The sequence below is a fragment of the Dermacentor silvarum genome, chromosome 8, assembly GCF_013339745.2.
Source record: "Dermacentor silvarum isolate Dsil-2018 chromosome 8, BIME_Dsil_1.4, whole genome shotgun sequence".
In the NCBI taxonomy this organism is placed as follows: Eukaryota; Metazoa; Arthropoda; class Arachnida; order Ixodida; family Ixodidae; genus Dermacentor; species Dermacentor silvarum.
The window spans coordinates 39955711-39976168 of record NC_051161.1 but is presented as its reverse complement, the minus strand read 5'-3'; the positions used below and the strand labels follow the sequence as shown (position 1 = coordinate 39976168).

Genomic DNA, 20458 nt, shown 5'->3' with positions numbered 1-20458 from the left:
AAAGGCTTTTCATCTTTATTGTTATGGTCACGGCAAAATTCAAAGCTGCTCGCGTACGAGATAAACTGAAACAAAAACAACTTAACTATCCTTACTGCACTTGGCACCTTGTGTTTTATACTTTAATAAAAGACGGGGAAAGCAGGATATTATATATGCTCAGGGTGGAGTTTGCGTCTGCTGTCCAGTTTAGTCATTTAACTAGAGTAGCGAGATGAGTTACTGGCATCACGTGTCTTATGAGCAGTCTTGTCAGTCAGGCATTCGCAGAAGATGAAACACGAAAGAAGAAAACACGAGCGCTGACGAAGTTTTAATTTTGTTGCAGTCCACATAGAAATTAGAGAGCTCGAAATAAGTGTGCGTATTTGTCTCATTAAAAGAAAGCCACCAAAGAAAGGGATGCACAATTTAAAACGCGCGAAGATTAAGAATCAGCGTTAGTACAATCCTGCACTGGACGCACAAGATTCTTTCATAACTGTTGACCAAAGGTTGGCCGACCCGCGCATTTACGAATCGTCTTACGCGCGGCAGTTCTTGCGTATATAAAAGACTTCGTTCATGGTCTCCAGCGTATACGCGTATGTGACACTTCTTAAAATGCTTCACCCACATGTACGTAATTTTCACTTACAACAATGTTCGTCATAATTCGTTTGGACATTTCCTGTCAACTTACTTCCAAAAGTGATTTCCTATCAGGCACGCTATGTGAACACATAACTTTCTTGTAAGGAAGGCGCCGGACACGCAACGATAAAGAAAGGGACTGCCTAAACGAATTATGACGAGATAGTAAGACAAATTCATGCCCTAAGGAGCGTAACGTATTTAGGAAAGTGTACAAATCTTGTTGTCAAAGAAAACTGCGGAAACGCTCATGTACTAGAGCTTTCGATGCATGCCGATAACACCACGTGGTTAAAGTTTAACCATATGCCTCTACAACTACGCGTGCCATAACAGGACAGGGTATTGCTTTGGGACGGTAAAACCGACTGCTTGATCGTTCTATCGGTTAACCACTTTTAGAAATAAAACGTCGTCGCGAAGCACATTAAATGTAACTATACGGTCATCTACTTGTCGCTAAGTAGACGAGCGTACTTCCTGCAATGTTTGTACCTCAGAGTCTGAGACGGATAGAACGTCGCTCGGCACTCTCGTGATGCACTGGAATCTTCTTGGCAGGACGTGGCCGTGCATCGGCGACTGTGCTCTTTATATCTCGAGTCGCAGGCCTGGCTGTGGACCCACTCTCCGTGCTGCTTCGCCGGAACCCGGAGCCGACCGAAGGCAACGCGTTGCTCGAGCCAGCTCTACGGGGATCGCGCACCCGTTTGCATCACCCGTTGTCCGAGATGGCACACACCGACCACTTGGCATACGCGTCGAGATTAGGTGCGCTCTCCGTTTCCTTCGAGCACGTCAAGCCAAAGGAATGACGATGTCTCTTGCCTTCGCATGATATCCGCGGCCACGCCGCTGATCGTTTTGCGCATAAGCAAAGTCAAAAGGTTTCGTACTCAACCTGCAAGTCAAAAGATATCTTCGAGGGTGCTGTTTCGGGACTCCTGTAACACCCATGGTGCTTGAAAGCTTAGGAAGTTGATGACTACTGCATAGGAATGAAAGTTGGTCGAGTTGGTGCGCAGGCGTGATGTAACGGCACACAAGACACTGTATACTTTCGGATATCTAAAATATTCCAAATTTAGACCCCTTGACGTTTAATTTTTTAAAATTTTGTTCCACAGCAATAATGGTCATGATTCTCGAGAGACGGTCTTATTATGAAGGCCTTGTGCAGAGTGCTTTTCTGTTCGAAACGAGACCTACGTCATAACCGTTCCATATAATAATTCAAGAAGGCATGCAACTGGCACGCAGTGTCATAAAAAGAAGAAAAAAAACATACCTGAACGATTAATTATGATTATTGCATGTAACAAAATAGCATACCCAAGAGTGTAATAACGGTGTGGGGCTGCTGAACAATGAAGGTTCTAGAAGGGCACCAGGGGACGTATTCTGCAACGATCCACTTTGGCGATAGTATCGCCTAGGCGACAATATCACCGTCAGGTGCGCGCTGATTGGCTGGTTGAGCAAAATTGGATGACGCCATGCTCAAACAGCCAATCAGCTCATCCAATTTTGCTAAAACAGCCAATCAGCGCTCACCGTTGGCGTAGGCGTGGCCAAGGCGATAGTATCGCCGAAGTGGATCGCCGAAGTGGACCACGACAGGTCTGCTCACGACTGCAGTCGCTTCGAACATTTAGACAAAGGCTGCATGTCTGCTGCTATTCAATATGGGCAGCTCACGACGTGCCACGCAGACACGTCGGGCCGCCGCAGTCCGTCCACGTCCGAGCGCACCGGAACGCGAAGCCTGCCGACGGTCCGAAGTCCCCGACGCGGCAGCGGTCAGCACCTCGCAAATGCCGAGAACTCCTCTTTCGTGTCAATCAGCGACAGCGCCACATGTTCATTGGCGCGCTTCGTCACCGCTGTCAGCAGCATCGAACACTCCGGTGAGGACGTGGTACCCATCCCACAAAAATTTCTAGAACGATCTCTGGTGCTGCGCGGGTTCAACTACTACCATGAGCTAGAATGATGGTTTTAGTACATATGGATTTGTCTAATCTTCGTGCTTCTTGTTTCAGACGTTCTTGCGATGTTGTTTAGCACAATCGTGTCCTTCTAAACATTGAAACACTCGTAGTTTCCTAAACACAGCAAGGCAATTAGTCTCAGCACACAATTTGTTGCCTTTGTAACGCGCTATTTTGTTGAAAATGATCAATTTGCAAAGTCCCAAACCCGTTTGAAGCCAGAAGGACTAAGTTTCAGCACATTCGTGTACTACGAGTCATTCCAATGCTGCATGAACCGCCATGCTTGCCACTCCCGTGCTTGTAAACAATAGCACAGATTTCCCTCTATAGTAATATTTGTAGCAAACTCAATGGTGAGGCCAGCAGCGTCCTCGCTCAACATTGCCACATGGGCAACCATATGGGACGCATTTGCGACGCATTTCTCGGTTCATGGGTCATCAGGGGTGCTATTCGGGACACTAGAATTCGACCACATTGTCAAATTCCTCATCGGTTGCGTTCTGAGCCAATCATAGAGGCCGTAGACGCCCTACGAGCCAACCAGAGCTAGTAAGACGGCGAATTTGACAACATGGCTACAGTGCCTAGAATATACTTATATTCTAGGCACTGTAACATGGCGCAACCTGACGGTGCTCAAGATATCATCAAACGCGTCGGCGCGTCGGTTTGACGCCACCCGGCAATCACACGGTAACAATGGTCAAAATGCGTACCGTGATGCATTACTATTGTGGAGGGTAGAACTAAACTGGGAACCAATGGTAAAGCAAACTTACGAAATAAAAGCTTTGTGAATCTGGCCCCAGTTGAATTCGGCTGCCAGAGCGCGGGCAGCTACCTCTTTATTGCTGCTCCATGGTGCTGAACGCGCCATCCGTCGGTGGTGGCGATGTAGCTGTCGCCATACGCAGGCTCAAACGGTAACCGCGTGGGAGATGTTTCAGTCGGCAATTACCACGTATTCTGCGCGAAGATGCTGCGCATCAGAGAGCGCAAAATAAACGTTGGGGAAGCGCCTCATGTTTTTCCACATTTAGATGCACGTTAAGGAGTCCCAGACTATCAGAATTAGTCTGAGACCTTACAGTCTCGTGGCCAACATTGTAGTTTTGGGACGTAAGAACGCGTCACACTTGCTTATAATTCCTACTTTTCGCATACACCGATGTGAGTCCTACATTCGACCCTATCGAATCCTGTACTCTGGCTAATCTATTAAAGTCCAAAGTGCCCTCTCGACACTTTCTGCACCATCCTCACCAAGTCGTCCATCCTCACCAGGTCCTCAGCCAGGTCGTTTCACCTCCCTGTTATTCAGACGCACATCTGCAATCGGACATGCAAGCAAACAGCAAGCTCGCGCGATACGCGGTGATTCAAGAACGCTGGCATAAAGACAACCTTTGCACTCGCTTCGGGCACACGCCTCGTTGCCTTTAACCCCAAAAGCTGCGTAGCTCGCCAAGCAATTAGCAAAGTCGGGTCCTGACATTGACAACACGAACTCGCACTCAGTGCAACGCAATGGCGGGAGTAGCTGCTGCTAATGACAGCGAACGACACGGACGTAGGCGACCTGAGTCATTTCGGATGTGAATACATCTCACCGTTAAGCACGTAGAGTCGACCTGCGCCTAAGGTAACGTTTTCAAGTATTGCGATTGACAGCGGATGAGTAGGGGTGAGATAGAGGGGACGTGGAGGCAAGCGCGCTATAAAAGATCTAAATTTAAAAAGGCGACTACTTCTTTTGTCTGTACGTGTGTGCGCGTGCATACAACAAAACTATAAATAATAGCATGCTCAAATAAAATTTTGCGACTCTACAAGCAGCGATTCTTGGTTTATTTACGTTTGCGAACACAATCAGTGCCCAAAATCACCTCATATCTTTATCTATATACCCGCGTTTCGACATTTTCAGTTAAAAATCTCAAAACACCGAGAAATGTATGGCTAACTCGCCTTTAGAAATCGGTTCTATTCGAAAAGAGTACATTCTTAGATAAAGGGAGGTGTAGAAAACTACACCAGTAAGCTTTCTTATCTTGAAGTGTTGAGTAGTAATAATCCTGCGACAAATTCCTACTGCTCGCATATGCCAGCATGAGGATCTGTCGCAGAGTTAGTACTTTCTATGGAGTATCAGAGACTACAATTTTAAATTTATAGCAATTAAAACGATTGTTACGTGAAATTATTGGTTACTTACCGGTCATGGAAACAATGTAAATATCTACCTTACTCTTTATTACATTCACCGAGCGTCTAGCGTTACAGTTGAGTATATTTCTTGCCGTACAAGCGGCTATTCTTTATAGCGGCGACACTTCAACGTTATTGTATCTGTCACAGAGATCGCTGAAAAAGGGGTACACTTTCGTGTAACTGGTAGCTGAAATTATTGGTACTCTCTAGTACGCACAGAGAAAAAGCATACGCCGAATTCTCTACTAATCAAAAGTTGACAGTCACTTCAGCATACGCTAAAGAGGATGAAGGCAAAAGCCTGCGCGCTCACGAGACATTCATCAATTTACTTCACATTCTCGAGAATTCGAATGCGTTGTTACTTCCTATTACTTGTTTTCTCCCACCAAATGTCGTGGGTTCGAGTGCCTTAATTAACTCTACCTTAATTAACTGTGCCTTAATTAACCTTCGCCCTAATTAACACGAAGGTCGTGAATTCGACTCCCACCAATGGTCGTGGTGGCGACCATCGATGGTGACGCCATCAATTTTGGTGCCACTGAATTTTGGTCCCACCAAAGGTTGAGGGGGTTCGACTCCCACCAAATGTCGCGGGTTCGAATGCCTTAATTACCACCTAAGGTCGTGCGTTCGACTCCCACCAAAGGTCGTGGCTACGACTATCAATGGTGGCACCATCAATTTCGGTGCCACTGAATTTTGGCGCCATAACGCCGGACGGTCAAATTTTCGACCCATGAGCCATCTGCTTTCGCTTTAATATGCTGCTGACGACGCTGAACCGTATGCATATAGCGGACGGCGGGCCAGGAAAATGTAGATGGGAGTTGGCGTGGGTACACTAGCCACTGTAGCGTGGGAGTGGTACGAACTGGGTTGACCTTGCAGTCCGCCAGGCTAGAGCGTGCGCCTCGAAAAGCTGTGATACATACACAACAGCAAGCACGTTCTGACTGTCTGGAACGAAAGTCGAGTCACGGATCTACAGTGCGGGCTTGACAATATCTCGGCCCGGGCGCTATTAAGATGACGAACGAGTCGTGCGGGTCGCAAGACTTTCCGAGACAGAGTAAGCTGGCATATTAAAAGAAACGAGATGCACCGCGAGGGAGAGGAAGAATCGCAATTTTGCGCAATGCGTGAGCAGAGAGAGAGAGAGCGCTTTAGCTTGCGTAATTCACCGCTGACCAGACGATGCGAATCTTCCTCTTTCAATTCCTCGGTTTCATTCCGCTACATCTCACCAGTGGTTTAAACAGCGGGCTCGTAATGATCATACCACGCATAGCGCCAACTTTTACGCGTACGAATATATTGGTTCTGGGGTCATGACTTCGTACTTTGTCCGACGCAGAGCGACAACTCGCGTAAGCGGGCCTCCTGCCTACATCTGCGCTTAGCGGTTATGTTACGCGGGCGCCGTAAATTACGCCTACAGTCTATAAAGGAGACGTGTGGCAAACAACCCTTAGGGATGAATACTAATGGATTTGCGGTGAATAATTAATACGTAAATGTACGTAATAATTATCTAAATGTACACTGATAATTTGTGGTTGGCCAATGTACGCAGGGTATGTAATTAAGGGTACGACTGAACACCGCCTTGTTATGTAAAAGCATCATTAGTAGATTTGGTCACTGAGCAACGCCGAAAAAAATCGACGTTTTACAGTCTGGTGACCAATGTCAAATATATATATATATATATATATATATATATATATATACATTAACACTTCGGGACCTGTACAGATCCCGAAACGTCATTTCTTGTTTCTTGCCCTGTTCTACTAATTACGCGATGTAGCGTTTGTAGTTCAGTAAACTTTTGTGACTAATCCTTCCTTGTACGTTTTCTTCAAGGAAAATCAATTCAATTCGATATGTGCCCCGCAATGTATCACACAAACACATGCTTCCAATAGTCATTACCGAATTTGAAGCTTTGAGAGTTTGAGTTCTTTTTCTGGCACATGCAAAAGTTTTCATTCAAATCTGTTTATCGGTGGCCTGACTTTTTTAGTTTTCACATGATTTATACCACGCAAGGACTGAGCCATAGCTTCCTCTTTAGCCCGTGAACAAGCAGCGGTGTTCTTATTTCATGTCACTAAGCAATGTCATTTGTCCATCGCAGACATGCACGCCGACAACAAGAGCTCCCGGTCAATGTGAGTGGGCCTCCAACATTTTGAATCTCTCCTCGTTCGCCGTACATATCCTGGCTGGCGTAACGTGAACAATGCGATCGCAGATAACAGCGTTGGCAGCGAGAGGCAATGATAATGAGCATGAAAGAGAAATAGCCGCTAGCTTAGAACTGAAGGAATAAACTTAAACTGCAAGTGCGCTCAGCAACTATAGGTAGTGGCGCAACCCGTTGTCTCAATTTCTTTTCTATAATCTATAGCAGTGTTCATCCAAATATGCGCCAACCATGTGAATCGCTCATGCCCTATATATACTCATAGCTTTCTTTGTTCATGTGATGCGCACGAAATATCTGTTTGACGTAGTGTGGCGCCGCGTAGGCCATTAGGCTGCAGGCAGCCACCGGGTAATAAAAATTCTATTCTATTCTATTCTATTCTATTCAAATATGTGATCCCAATAACGGCGGATGTTGTGATTAGCTGTGCATAACTTAAGAACCCCCCAAAAATAACTTTCTGTGCACACTTGGAACTCTGCCCGATGATCCGACGGACGACCACGCCCTGTAGGCTGACCGCCGTCACGGCTCAATCCAAGCGGTCAAGCCAGAATAGCAGCGATTCTTGTAAGTATACTGTTCCAATGCGTACGTCACACTGGTTGATCATTCATGATGCGGCCTTTGTCGAAACACCGTTAATAAAGGGTCAGCAGACAATGAAGCCACACTCTGAATTCGTAGTAAAAGCGTGGTGCTTACGGCGCTGGGGGACGCGGACACGCATAACAAATGGAAGTAAAGGAGGCACGGGGACAAAACGGAACGGGCCGCGAACTAACGACTGCTTTGTTGTTAATACACAATAATCATCATCAATAATGATTATAATTCTGCGTACACTTTGCCAGTAATCCGAAATATTTGTTTCTCACATTGCGTTTTCTTGGTTCCATGCTGCAGGTCAGCTTGGAGTTTGTATGGCTGCGGCGGTGAAAGGCTTCGGGCATTGCACTGTAACGAAGCGTTGCCATATGATATTCGTTGAATGCTGCGTTCGACAGCGGTCGTGGATGACTGTTGTTGACGACTCTGTCGCATGCAGGCGGCATAGTAAAAACTGACGGCGTGGTGCTTCTACGCAGTCTGCGGGGAGCCTTCACCAAGAACAGCCAGCCACGACCGGCGCTCGAACGCAGCACGCAACGCAGCCAGCAGACAGACCCCTAGTACTCGTACTTCCAAAGTGTGCGAGAAATCACTCATACAACTTCTATTTTACGCATCAGTTGTCAGATTGGCATACATGTATGAATGATTTTTTTTTCGTCCATTTTCCACGCATGGGAAGATGTAGTTAAACATTTTCAGAAAAACTAATCATACAAATGTCGGACAGAAATGCATAATGCATTTCTGCAGAGAGTGCCATTTTAAAGACACAAAGACCTCGACCTCGTAGAGGCAAATCGTCAAATATATTGGAGAATGCCATGCAGCAACCATGTAATTAAAGAAAAAAATATGATGATGATGATGAACCCACAACAATGTTTAAAAGCGCAAGTTAACATAACATAAACGCGTGGCAAAAATTGACAGCACAAATCTCAGGATGCCTCAGATTAACCCCAAACATCCAGCACGTCATTTTTGATATTCTGAAGTCGACACCTCAACTTCCTGATTTAATCTCTGTAACCTTAACGCAAAGACCATATTAGCGTTTCTGATACGATTCAGGAAAAGTCCAGCTGCTGATAATATCGCAAACCAAATACTAATTAATCATTTCCATACGCATTGATGTTACTTAATTCCCTTTTCTTTTTGTACTAATCCAATCTCCATGACCAGAAATAAATGGAGCAAGTTGTTTGAATTTTCTTTTATGTGAAATGGCGCTTGGACTGCGAGCGATCGAGTTAAACTGTTCAGGCCAAAGGGCTTACAATGTCATCCCTGCAGCCGATTAAGCTGTCGACAGCCCTCTGCATGTCTCACTCTAGTATGGACGTTGATGCCCAGCTGACAGCTCCGAGACGGAATCCTCCATTTCATCAACCGCCCCTTCGGCCGACCATCGCTGGCAGGTCGACACGGTGGTGGGAAAGGGGCGGGCGCCAGGACATCGGTCGCCGCCGTCGAAGCACCACTCAAAGACGCCACCGGTACGTAGGTCTGCGAATGCGTGGTGGCAAGCTTAGCTGCGAAGCCGGAAAACGCACGGTCGTTCGCCTAACTTAAAGTAGCAGTGGCATGACATTTTCGAATTTAAATTTTTTTGCTTTCAGTTAAGGACCTCTATCGATCACAAGACCCTAGAAAAAGTAGCGGCAAGTCTCAATACACTAAGAATAATTTACTATAATAGCGCTTCTCGTTTAAATGCAAGAATAACGAGGGCCGGTGGTGGTCAAATACTGCGCCAATGTGGCCAGTTCCTGTTATGGCAAGAAAGGAAACCGCAGTCGAGGACGGCAGAGCACTAAACGGTGTAGAGAAGATAGGAAGTTTGCAGGCATAAAAAATTTGGGTCAGCTGGGCCAAGAAAGGGGTAATTGGATCCACATCGATGTGATAGGCTTTAGTCCTGCAGCGGGCATAAAGTACACAGGTGCTATGAATTATGATGATGAACGATGGATGAATAACTATGCTACAAGCCAGCTTCCGTTTCGTTTTCCAGGAGGCTGTATGTGTTATGATGTAATGAGGCTTACTGTGGTCCCGTGTGAGCAGAACATAGCGACGTTTTTGGCGGCGCTCGCTCCGGCTCGTTCGATCTTCAATGTCGCGGCGCCACTTGATCCTTGCGTGGCTTCGTGCGGATTACCGTGCGAGTCTCAAAGCGGTACGCGATGTTCGGGTCCCGATGAGCACGAGCGACGTCGTGCAGAATGGAGCCCCCGAACTTCCGAAACTGCTGGAGCGCTCGTTGAAGGAAGACATTGAGCAAAAATATCACAGTTTTCGCCATAAGGGCGAAGCAATGAATGCGATAGCAACGTGTTAGATTACATGAAGTGTAAGACTCGTAGCTGTAGTGGCAGTTTGAAGTAAACGTAAGCTAAGTGAAAACAAGCTTGTTGCGTTAGGGAACCTCTGTTTGAATCATGTCATTCGTACAATTTCATTTATGTTTATTACTTAAAGCCAACGTCTTTCTTAGCGACTTTACCACCACTTTTCCGTATCGGGTATGTCTCAAACCTTACTCCTAGACTGATCCCGGAGGTAGTGCACAGCCGCAACAATAAAATAATTTTAAAGTTTGACCTCTGTTGTAGTTTCGCACTTCTAAAATTTAAGTCTGAGAAGATTTAAGGTGAAAGGCATGCCCCTGTCGGTGTTTTGTTTCATGACATTTGTTTGTGGTTTGCCATTCTCAAAATTCTGAGGAATATTTTCGTCAAGAATGTAAGACCTGGTATGAGCAACTTTAGTGATATAATGGTGTGGTAATATAACCTGAATTAACCGCATGTAATATAGCAAAGCGTGGCATATATATATATATATATATATATATATATATATATATATATATATATATATATACGGATCCTCGCGGCGACGCCGACGACGACGGGAAAATTCACTTGGAGTGTCCATATAATCGTTATCGCAATAAAAAAGTGAAGCAAGGTATAGTTCGATCAGGAGGATACTGATAATTCATCTTGCTATCCTTCAACAGGGCACGGATAAACAGCGTGTTTACGACATCCCAAACACCGCGTTTATTTTTACAGCAAAGATGTTAGGCGGAGTTCCGCAACAATTTTCGAACGGCGGTGGAGGCCCACGTGTGTCGACGACGTCGGTATCAAATGGCAATCAACGAACACCAACCAACGTAATCTGCGTCAGAGCCCCGAATTTCGTTTGAAACATAATTATACATGATAATAATATAAAATAAAAGTTACCTTGCGCACACCTCACTCAAATAGACAACTTATTTGCGCGGTTCATTTTAGCCAGCAATCCGTAATTTTTCTTACTCGCGTAGCATTTTGCCGGCTCCCCCTTTGGAGGTCAGCTGGGAGTTAGTACGACTGCAGCGATGCAAGCCGCCGCCGTGGTCTATATCAAATGTCGGGCCCAGTTCCGATTCCGCCTATTTAAATGCACGTAAAACGCAGAAACGCTTTACTGAGATAATCCATGGACCAATTTCAACGAAGCTTGTTGCATTTGAGAGAGAAAATTAAACTACAGCAACTGTTGGAAGCGGAATTTTTATTTAGGGCCTGATATTTTTTTACGAGAAGTGCCGAATATTGGTAAGATCGAAAAAAATAAGTTACTGGTTCTCCCGTAATCGAGAGTACGTGTAAGCATGAAATGACTACCATATGGCGTATTTAGCTGCCTGCTGGTGCCGCCGCCTTCAACCGCGCTTCTGCTCGCAACAGTCCAACGCGCTCAGCGTCTGTCGCCACTTTTCTTCTTGTCAGATCGTAGTGTTCGGCTGCAAATGTGCGGCCTTAAGTCCCCTGTATCTGCCTTTTGAATATCGTTGTTGGAAATGACAAACAGAACTTCAGCGTTCAGTTGCAGCATGAGTGACATTGTAAAGAAACATTAGGGAAGAACTCGGAAGCAATCTTGTTTGTAACTTGTTTGGAGAGTAACTAGCGTATGTAATGCGGTCCTGTGCAAGGGGTTGCGGTCCAGAGACCGCATTTTCTTATGTTTAGACTGGTTGCCCGGATGATCTCGTTTTGTTCTTGCAACTTGCCGGCATGTTCTCGTTTTGAGTGCCCGGATAACGGCTCTAACTTTTGGCTCAAGGTCACTTGAAGGTGGCCGAATCAGGAGCTAAAATATTCCAAGCTTAAAAAATTACTCCATCTGCCGCTAAAGGGAACCATGTGTGGATGCGAAGCAGCGGGGATATGGTTTCGCGGCAGCGGCCCGAGCGCTCATCGCGGCGCTGCACAGGAGCGAGAATGAGGCTCGCGCGCTCCGTCATTTTCATACCGCGCAACTACCGTGGCGCACCCAGCGGAGTATGCAGCTGTCGCACCACCTGTCGAGCGCGCCGCTCCGTATTCCTAGAGGAGAGAGGGGGAGGGGACGCGCACGACCTATGGGGGTGTGGGACGCTGGCGCCGCTCCGTACAGGATTCCTAGAGGAGAGAAATGGGGGAGCGTAGGAGAGGGGAGAGAGGGGGAGGGGACACGCATGCGCTGTGGGGGTGTGGGACGCGGGACAACAGACAGAGCCGCCGGCCAGAAATGCTTCGCATTTAAAATACGACGGTTTTCCTTCGGTCTCATCTCGCGCATCATAGACGTGCGACACTTGCAAAGCCGCTCCTCATCACGCCAGCATTATGAGACGCCTTCAGCGCATGCGCTAGACCTTCCTGTCGCTTGCAATGTTTCACGTTGTTCGGGCAAAACTGCCTTCTCTTTCTTTTAAAAGGCAAACATGCTGCGCGCCAGTATATAGTAACGCTCGAATCAAAACACACAGGTGCGATCAGTGCTTTTTTTATGGAGCGGCCGTTGTGCAGACGATGCTGTGCGGACGATGTGCAGACGATCCGCAATGAAGAGTATCGCTTTAAGCCATCCTCCCACTTAGCGAGGTCATCGCTCTGCCGGGCGTGCACGTGTCTTTATTTGTGCAGACCCTCTTGACGCTTGGGACCAACCGCATATGGGAAGAAGCCCCCGGTCCGACGGCGCGCACCCTGGGGGACCTCTGTTCATCGCTTCCCTTCGGCGAAAGCCTGCTGCATGTCGACTACCCGATGCCGCTGCTCCAGACTCGCTCATGTCTCCAGGCCCTTGCCGACTTGTTTGCCTGCCCAGAGCTGTTCGCGGAGTACGTACTGTGCCCCCTTTAAGCAACGACGGATGCGTAGTGGAGTAGTGATACGCAGACTACGCAGTGGGGTACGTGCTGTGCTACAAACGCAGCGGAATAACCCCGATTCCCTAAAAGTCTCTTGTTTACAACGAAAGCCATTAATGTCCCAATTCATGCCAACGCTGTTTCTCTGTGTTAGTTTCTATATGTTAATTATGTGCCATGTGACGTTCTTCGAATCCCCGCTCGCTGAGTTACGAGCGCGGATGACAGCTGTAGTGAAAGCAAGGAAATCTTAGCGTCACGAAGATTAACACGGACAGCATACCTGTAAAGCGTGCTTCTTGGCAGAACGAGTCTTAATGAGGCAAAGCAAACTTTAAGGCAGTTTTCAATTTATTAGTATTTTTAAAAAGATGTATACACCGAACTTTTGGTGCACATTAAAGAACACTAGGTGATCAACATTATTCCGAAGCCGTTCCTTCCGGCGTTTCTCATAGAAGTTGTGTGTCCTTGGGACGTTAAGCATCGGTCATGGGCACGCCACATAGTCGTCGTGCCCTGTATGCATCTTAGTCGCGTCCCACGTCTTTCTGGCACTAGTTAAGTAAGTCTACACGGTAGTCTACACGAGGGATAATGCAGTTCTGGAAGGGAGGTCAGAGCACCCCTCCACCCGAAGGAGGTACATTGCATATTTCCCTAATACCTGCACCTTTGCAGCTGTGAGGCGAACCTATCAATCATCAGAACGCATGCATTGACGAACCTGCAACGTGTGAGCAAGCACCCTCTGACCGCTCGCGAGGACATCAGTGGCTCCGCAGGCGAAAGTTTAAAAGAGCGGGTGGTGCAGGTTCCATTGTTTTGTTTCAGAGGATCAGCATGATGTACGCTCGCTCGCAGGATCGGCTCGTCGACGCGTGCATCGGAGCGAATGCTACGCGCGCTACGCTGGTACCTGGCCGGTATCTACTATGTCAAGCGAGGCGACGACATCACCAAGCCACTGGAGCCGGTGTTGGGAGAGACGCACCGCTGCTCGTGGCCCCTGCGCTGCGGCCCAGGAATCGGAGACCTGCAGTACGCCGCCGAACAGGTCTCCGTAAACCCGCCACGTAAGGCAGCGCTCATAGGCGTGGCGTACAAGATCGGATACAACACTGACATTTAGGGCAAACAAATCTGCTGTTTCGCCACAATGCGAAGCAGTGGCACGATAGCTGGCGCAGCGTCATGCACTATTCCGGACGGTATCGGTTGAAGAAAACATTCACAGGTGCGCGGGAGCATCGTTTAGAAAAGAGAAAGAAAAAAAAAAAAGACTTCACTGATTGAAGCCTTTATTTAAAATGATGGCCTGTGGCCTAGGATGGAGGTACTTTAGCCATGTCTCCAGTCCGAGTCGTATTTCTTTGTATAGGTGGCGCTCGCCGACAGTGTAGGATAGAGTTACTGTATATGCTCCCTACGGGAGCATACACGGTGACTCTAGTGCAGAAGAAGAGGAGACACTCGACTCTTTCCTCTCGCTCATCTTCCCTGTGCTGCCTCTCGCTTTTTGCAACTGGCTTCGTTTATGTTCTTTCACCTCTTTTACCTCGCGCATTTCTTAGTCAGGTATTACTAGGCTAATTTCTAGCACAATCATAGAAACACTTGCGGCACTCAGAGATTTTTTTAAAGAGGCCCTCCGTACGTTTCTTTCTTTTTGACTGCCAGAGACGTGTCTGTATGCCGAGTGCTCCTCCAGCGGCATACGAGCTTTGGCGCAGCTTCAGCCGGAGGCATTTAGCGTCGGCTCGTACGTGCAGATCCGGTTGCACGGCAAAGCCAGCGTCTATGTGAGCCAGTATTCGGAAGAATACATGTTCGAGCTGCCAGCAGCATGTGTGCGGTGAGTAGCAATTAACCAAGTGTATACGCAAGACAGTGGCGTAGCCAAGAAAGGGTTTCACTGTCGGAACGCCACCGTCCTCCCTAATATTTATATTAATTCCGGTGAGAGCGAGAAACACCTTAGGAAAGTCACCTTCGAAACTTAGTCCTGGCTACACCACTTTTTATTTTTTATTTATTTTTTTTTAGCAGCACTATTACACCACGTGGACTTTGTGCACGAAGACATTTTACAAGTGTGTGCAGCCTGACAATGACATAAATAACACTGTAGTCCTTCACCCGCACGTTTGTAGACACGTGGGACGCGTTGCTTCTTCACACAGCTGTACGTTTCTCAGTGAAACGAAATTAAACAAAAACACCCTTGCATCCTCACGCAATTCTCTTAGTACACCCTTAAGGGGAATTGGGGGAGGTGGGAGGGGGAGGTCAAGCATCAACATCTGTCCAATGCTTCGCAAATACAAGCGCCTAAGTGTTTTTTGGACGAAAACACCTTTCAGGAGTGTTATGATTCACATTTTTTCCCATAAAAGGCGTAAATTCACTTACAGTGCGCGAATCATTCTGCTTCTCTCTGAGCTTATAATATTGCCACGGGGATTTGAGTAGCAAAAGGGATAGGAAAATTATATTTACACGATATATACAAAGAGAGACGGCTGCAGGCAAGATGGCAGAACAACAACACGAGCGCTGCTCCGATCGTCGTCTTCACCGCCTTTTTGGTGCATTCTTCCATGCTCGGCATAGCGCGTAACAATATTAACCGTTAGCACTTAGAACACCAAATGCTCTTATTACAGAAACGTTGCAAGCAAACCCTGGTTCGAGTTTTGCGGCGTCGTGAATGTCAGCTGTCGCCAGACAGGTTACCACGCCAAGATAAAGTTCATGGCTAAGGTATGATCCGCCATATTTGCTGCTGCTGCTGCGCGTCACTGTATTTTCGTGCAGACATTGCGCGCAACACGCACCAACCTGGCTGATCCCCATAACACCACATTCCCCGAGTGAACTAAAATGAAATGTTGGTATAGTAATGAAGCCTATTTGCATTGGCATTGTTCCTATATACGGGACAGCCTTGTATATAAACTTTAAGGGAGTCCTCCGATGATGGGTATGTGTCGACATAGCCCTTTTCTTTCATCAGTATGACCGCACGCAAGGCAGCGACTACCGTCTAACCAGATCTCCTAAGAGGGAATTTATTTTAGGGGAAGAGTTACGTATCGCCGACTCTATGCCAGTGCTAGTAATTTTTTGTTGGACAAGGTCGCCAGGTTGCGGCCAAAATCACTCCACTTTGAGCGAAAAGTCGCTAAGTGATGATAATTACTTGCTCGGAATTCTCATTTCCTTGGACAATTTCCTCGTTACCTTTTGTTAACATACCTCCTGCTGTGGCGAGTCAACGGTGAGAATGTGAAAAAAGGAAAACAACCCCCGTTTTCTGAAACGGTGTCAAATCTCAAGGTTATGCTTTGCCAAGAGAAGTAGTTTTAAAGGGACATTAGATGCAAATACTAAGCCGACGTGGACTGTTAAAATACCATTCCAGAAACATCGCTTGTTTCGGGCCATGATTAGTTTACCAGAAAATTGCCTGAAGGGTCCGCATACCTTTAGCGCAATTCAAAACACCCGCCCCCGAGTGGGGAGCGGCGACGTTGCATACGCCATCACCCAACACCACCTAGATACCACAAGGCCTACGCACTTCGATCATGACGTCATGACACCTGGCCCGATTGCCGTAGAATCTAATGGGGATGCTCCCGCGTAAGCAACAGTGATTTTGACGTCAGCGCATTCGTCATGCCAGCCTTGGTAATGGAAATTTCGGGCCAGGTAGCGTGACGTCATAGATCGGAGTACGTAGGTCTGTGCTATCTAGGTGGTGTTGCATCACCATCTTTTACTGCCGTCGGTGAGTAAGAGGGCGCCCGACAGACGGCACTACGGTTTTCTGCGCAAAACGCAAGTGCGCGGCCATCGAGAAACCGAGCCGAGACAGAGCTTTGGATGCACCGCTGCAGCTGCTCTTTTATGGTGGCTATATATAACTTGGTCAAGTGGCGTGGTCCGTTCGGGAATCCCACGACCTCACATGGACGTGTCATTCTCTGCTACTTGCAATTTTTGCGAGTTTCGTGAGCCAGCAAAACGAGCGCAGCACTACGCCATATCGAAACTACTCAAACGATAAAACGCGGGTAGCGCAGAGTGAAGGAAACCTTTCGACCGCCCGCGTCCTTGTCAAGGTTAACGGCAATGTTTTTTTTTGTTTTTTTTAAGTTGAAATAGAACTGGACAAGTAGCATTTTTTCCCGTCTTATAATACAATTATCTTTTTAAAACTATTGGCTGAGTACTAGTGACAATTATAGTGAGCGCCTTCGTCATCGGGCTAGTACTTGAATTTCCCGCGGGAGTCTCTAATCATGTCCTGCATTTCCCTCAATTTCTCGATTACTAAATCTCTGTTCACGACAATATTGACGCCTTAGACGTTCTCGAGCACTAATGTATCACTTTAGCTTGACTGGATATTTGCACTTAGTCACTGTCCATTAAACGCATCCACATGGCTCAATAGTAAGCTCTTAGCTGTCGATAGGATTAACAACAAATGGACGCGCATATATCCCCCTTGGAATAAACAATGGGCGAGACATTGATCTCAGCCAAATTGCCATTGATTATTTCACCGGAGGGAATTTGCTCACTAATTTACGTAACTTAAACAGGAGTGTTGAAATGTCGCTAAAATTACTCCAAAACGACAGCTGTCGTTAAGACGACCAAAAACTCGCTAAATATAGCCACTTTCTCGATAAATTACGGGCACTGCTCTAGGCGTCATTAAGAGGAAGCTTTGGTTCGGGGGTTCCTATCTAAACACATGGGAAAGGAGAAATCGTTTTTTTTTTTTTTTTTTTTGGGGGGGGGGGGGGGGGGGGACAAGCACTACACCGAACTCGATGGGGTTTATTGCCTATAGAAGGAAAAGTTAAAATATGGGGACTCTCGGAAGCGGAGTTTTTATTCACGCCGTAAATGTTTTGATAAAAATTGTCAAAAAATCACAAAATTTCGAAAAACGAAACTATCACCTTTACAATTTTGGAACTCGGCACTGAAAAGCGCTGTCACGATCCTGTAAACCACACCTCTACAGCGGACAACCACACATCTACAGCGGACAAATATGATCTATATTATATACCGGTATGAAGTATATACCATTATTATGTGAGTAGACCTTATGCAAAACACTCGTAAACATTGTAACAAATTCGCGTCAGCTACAAATTGATATATTCAATTTTTAGCCGCTTTCGATGCTCTAACCGATGCAGTTTAAGAACAGCGATATCTGAAAAAAATTTAAAATTGCATTATGGGGATTTTACGTGCCAAAACCACGATCTGATTATGAGGCACGCCGTAGTGGGGGACTCCGGAATAATTTGGGTCACCTGGGGTTCTTTAACGTGCACCTAAATCTAAGTACACGGGTGTTTTCGCATTTCGCCCCCATCGAAATGCGGCCGCCGTGACCGGGATTTGATCCCGCGACCTCGTGCTTATCAGCCCAAAACCAGCGAATATCTGTTTTCTTTTTTCTTTTTTTTTTTTTTTTTTTTTTTTTTTTGAGCAGAGTCACGCATTTATAAACTTGGTGCTCTTTTTCTTTAAACATACCATTTTTGGGGTAATTTTTCTAAAAAGAAAGTTCGTGTCTAAAATAAGAAATTCACTATCAACAGTCACTAGAAGTTATCTTTCTCTCTCAATTGCAAAATATTTCATTAAAACGTTTCTGCGTTTTACGTGTATTTGAATAGGCGGCATAGTGCCTACTTCAGGCGTCCTTGCCAACATGATACGGAGGCAAACTTTTCAAAGTATGGAGACACTCCACAGAGCGTATTAGTAAGCTTGCCGGAAACTTCCGTGAGTATGCCGTCTTTTGCAGCGAGACCACAGTGTTAACCGGCAACCTCATGGTCAGCTGGTCGCTTCGATAGCGAGTCTGCAAACCTTGTTAGCACGAAAATAGGCAGTCGCGGTTTAAAAATGCGTTTTGTAATGCAATTGTGCGGCACCTTTTAAATTATAGGTTTTTTTTAAGGTTAAATATTCTGTACACGTTCGCAGTTAGACTTATCAAACGGAGTATTTTCTTTATTTATTTTCCGGATACTCACAGACATTTAGCTGCCAACCTGTACAAGACAAACGAAAGAAATTCCGGCAGAACCCATCGACAAAGATTGTCTAAGTTATACACACGTAGTTATCCCCACGTTTGCTAAATTTGATCTCGGTAGCATTTGTAGTTATGCCCGGGCAGCGGGCTAAATTTTGCGCCGCTCGTAAAACATACTCCTAACGCTCCGGAGCACTTGCATACGTAATTTGTTGCAAATGATGTAATTAACCCACACGCTTTGAACTTTGCTTACGCATTACCCATAACCTGCCCCTTATTTTCGCCAAATATGAGAAAGGTGCATCGTCTCGTTTACCGACACCAGTGAAACCAACTAAGAACTTCTGCGACACATGAAAATAGACAACAAAATACGAGGGTTCAGTAATTACTTCCAACGCTTCTATTTAGGCCAGGAACGTGACCGTTTCGCCACCACATTACAATAATATTCCCCGTATATTTACCGGATTTGAAGAATTCGTATCTTGTGCACTTGTTTTAGGAGTCTGGGAAACAATCCGAATAACGGCAGTATGCCACTATGGGACGCTTGAATAAGTAACTTTCTACAAAGGCTGTAAATACAACACACAGATGAAATACTCATCGTTCATCATTCAACAATATGCTTCCTACTTCAAGGAAATATAAACACCGTGCCTAGCACAGTTCACCGAGTATACTTCGTGAAGTTGTACCTGCCGTAGTGTATGGACTACAGGTAACATCCCTTGGTACGTATGTTGCGATAGCAAGCGAAATTTCACAAGTGTCGTGCGGTCATACTATATAACTGCGCGAGCATATGAACCCATCTGCATCTTTTAGAGCGATAGATTGAAGGGCCCCGTTAAGCAGAAAGCACGGCGTTGCCCGTGAACGAAAAAAAGTTTCTACCAATCACAGCGTGGCGCACGCCGCTCGATTCCTTGCAGTACCACCAGATGGCGCTCGCCTCCACGGCAGTGGCGGCGCCGGCCGTGTGGAGGAAAGGAAAAAAAAGAACCAGAAAGCTCGCCTTCATGCATAGCATTCGCCGCCAAGCGTTTTTCCCGGTAAATATTACTGTTGCATGAGCTGCAGTTGCCGGGAGGCGTGAGAAGCAGTCAGGGACCCTTTAATGCTATCGCGTTCTACTCTTGAAGGCGACGCTTAAGCGTCTCCCAAGCTTTTTTTTTTCTTGTTATTTTTTGCTACCACGAAGCGCTGCGTCGCAGGCTCCGATGCCGGGCAGTCAGAGACACAGCATTCAAGCCGACGTCTACAACCCAGTCATGAATCGACCCTTCGTGAGGCTGCACGGTCGATGGACAGACAGCGTGACGGCCTCCTGGGCCTCTGGGGTGAGTGGGCAGAATTGCATGCAGCTCGAGGGTGTTGCAGTGATTTTTAAAGCTAACTCGAGCGTCCACCGCACTTCTGTTGGCGAACCTGTGCCTCCTGCCATCAATAGGTTGGCTTCCCCGTAGTGCATACCCGCATGGTGCATAAGCTCGCCG

General features: G+C 46.5%; 1 protein-coding gene across 1 annotated transcript in view; it reads left to right on the top strand.

Moving 5' to 3' along the window:
• The window catches only part of LOC119462091 (oxysterol-binding protein-related protein 9), a 33498-nt gene that overhangs the window by 9748 nt on the left and 3292 nt on the right, over positions 1 to 20458 (top strand). Inside the window, exons 9-18 of the mRNA XM_049672831.1 lie at positions 1243 to 1404; positions 2346 to 2540; positions 6988 to 7021; positions 7966 to 8018; positions 9031 to 9173; positions 12648 to 12844; positions 13739 to 13950; positions 14555 to 14729; positions 15541 to 15637; positions 20177 to 20302. Of these exons, the coding sequence (XP_049528788.1) occupies positions 1243 to 1404; positions 2346 to 2540; positions 6988 to 7021; positions 7966 to 8018; positions 9031 to 9173; positions 12648 to 12844; positions 13739 to 13950; positions 14555 to 14729; positions 15541 to 15637; positions 20177 to 20302 (1394 nt within the window). The remainder of the gene's footprint in view (positions 1 to 1242; positions 1405 to 2345; positions 2541 to 6987; positions 7022 to 7965; positions 8019 to 9030; positions 9174 to 12647; positions 12845 to 13738; positions 13951 to 14554; positions 14730 to 15540; positions 15638 to 20176; positions 20303 to 20458) is intronic.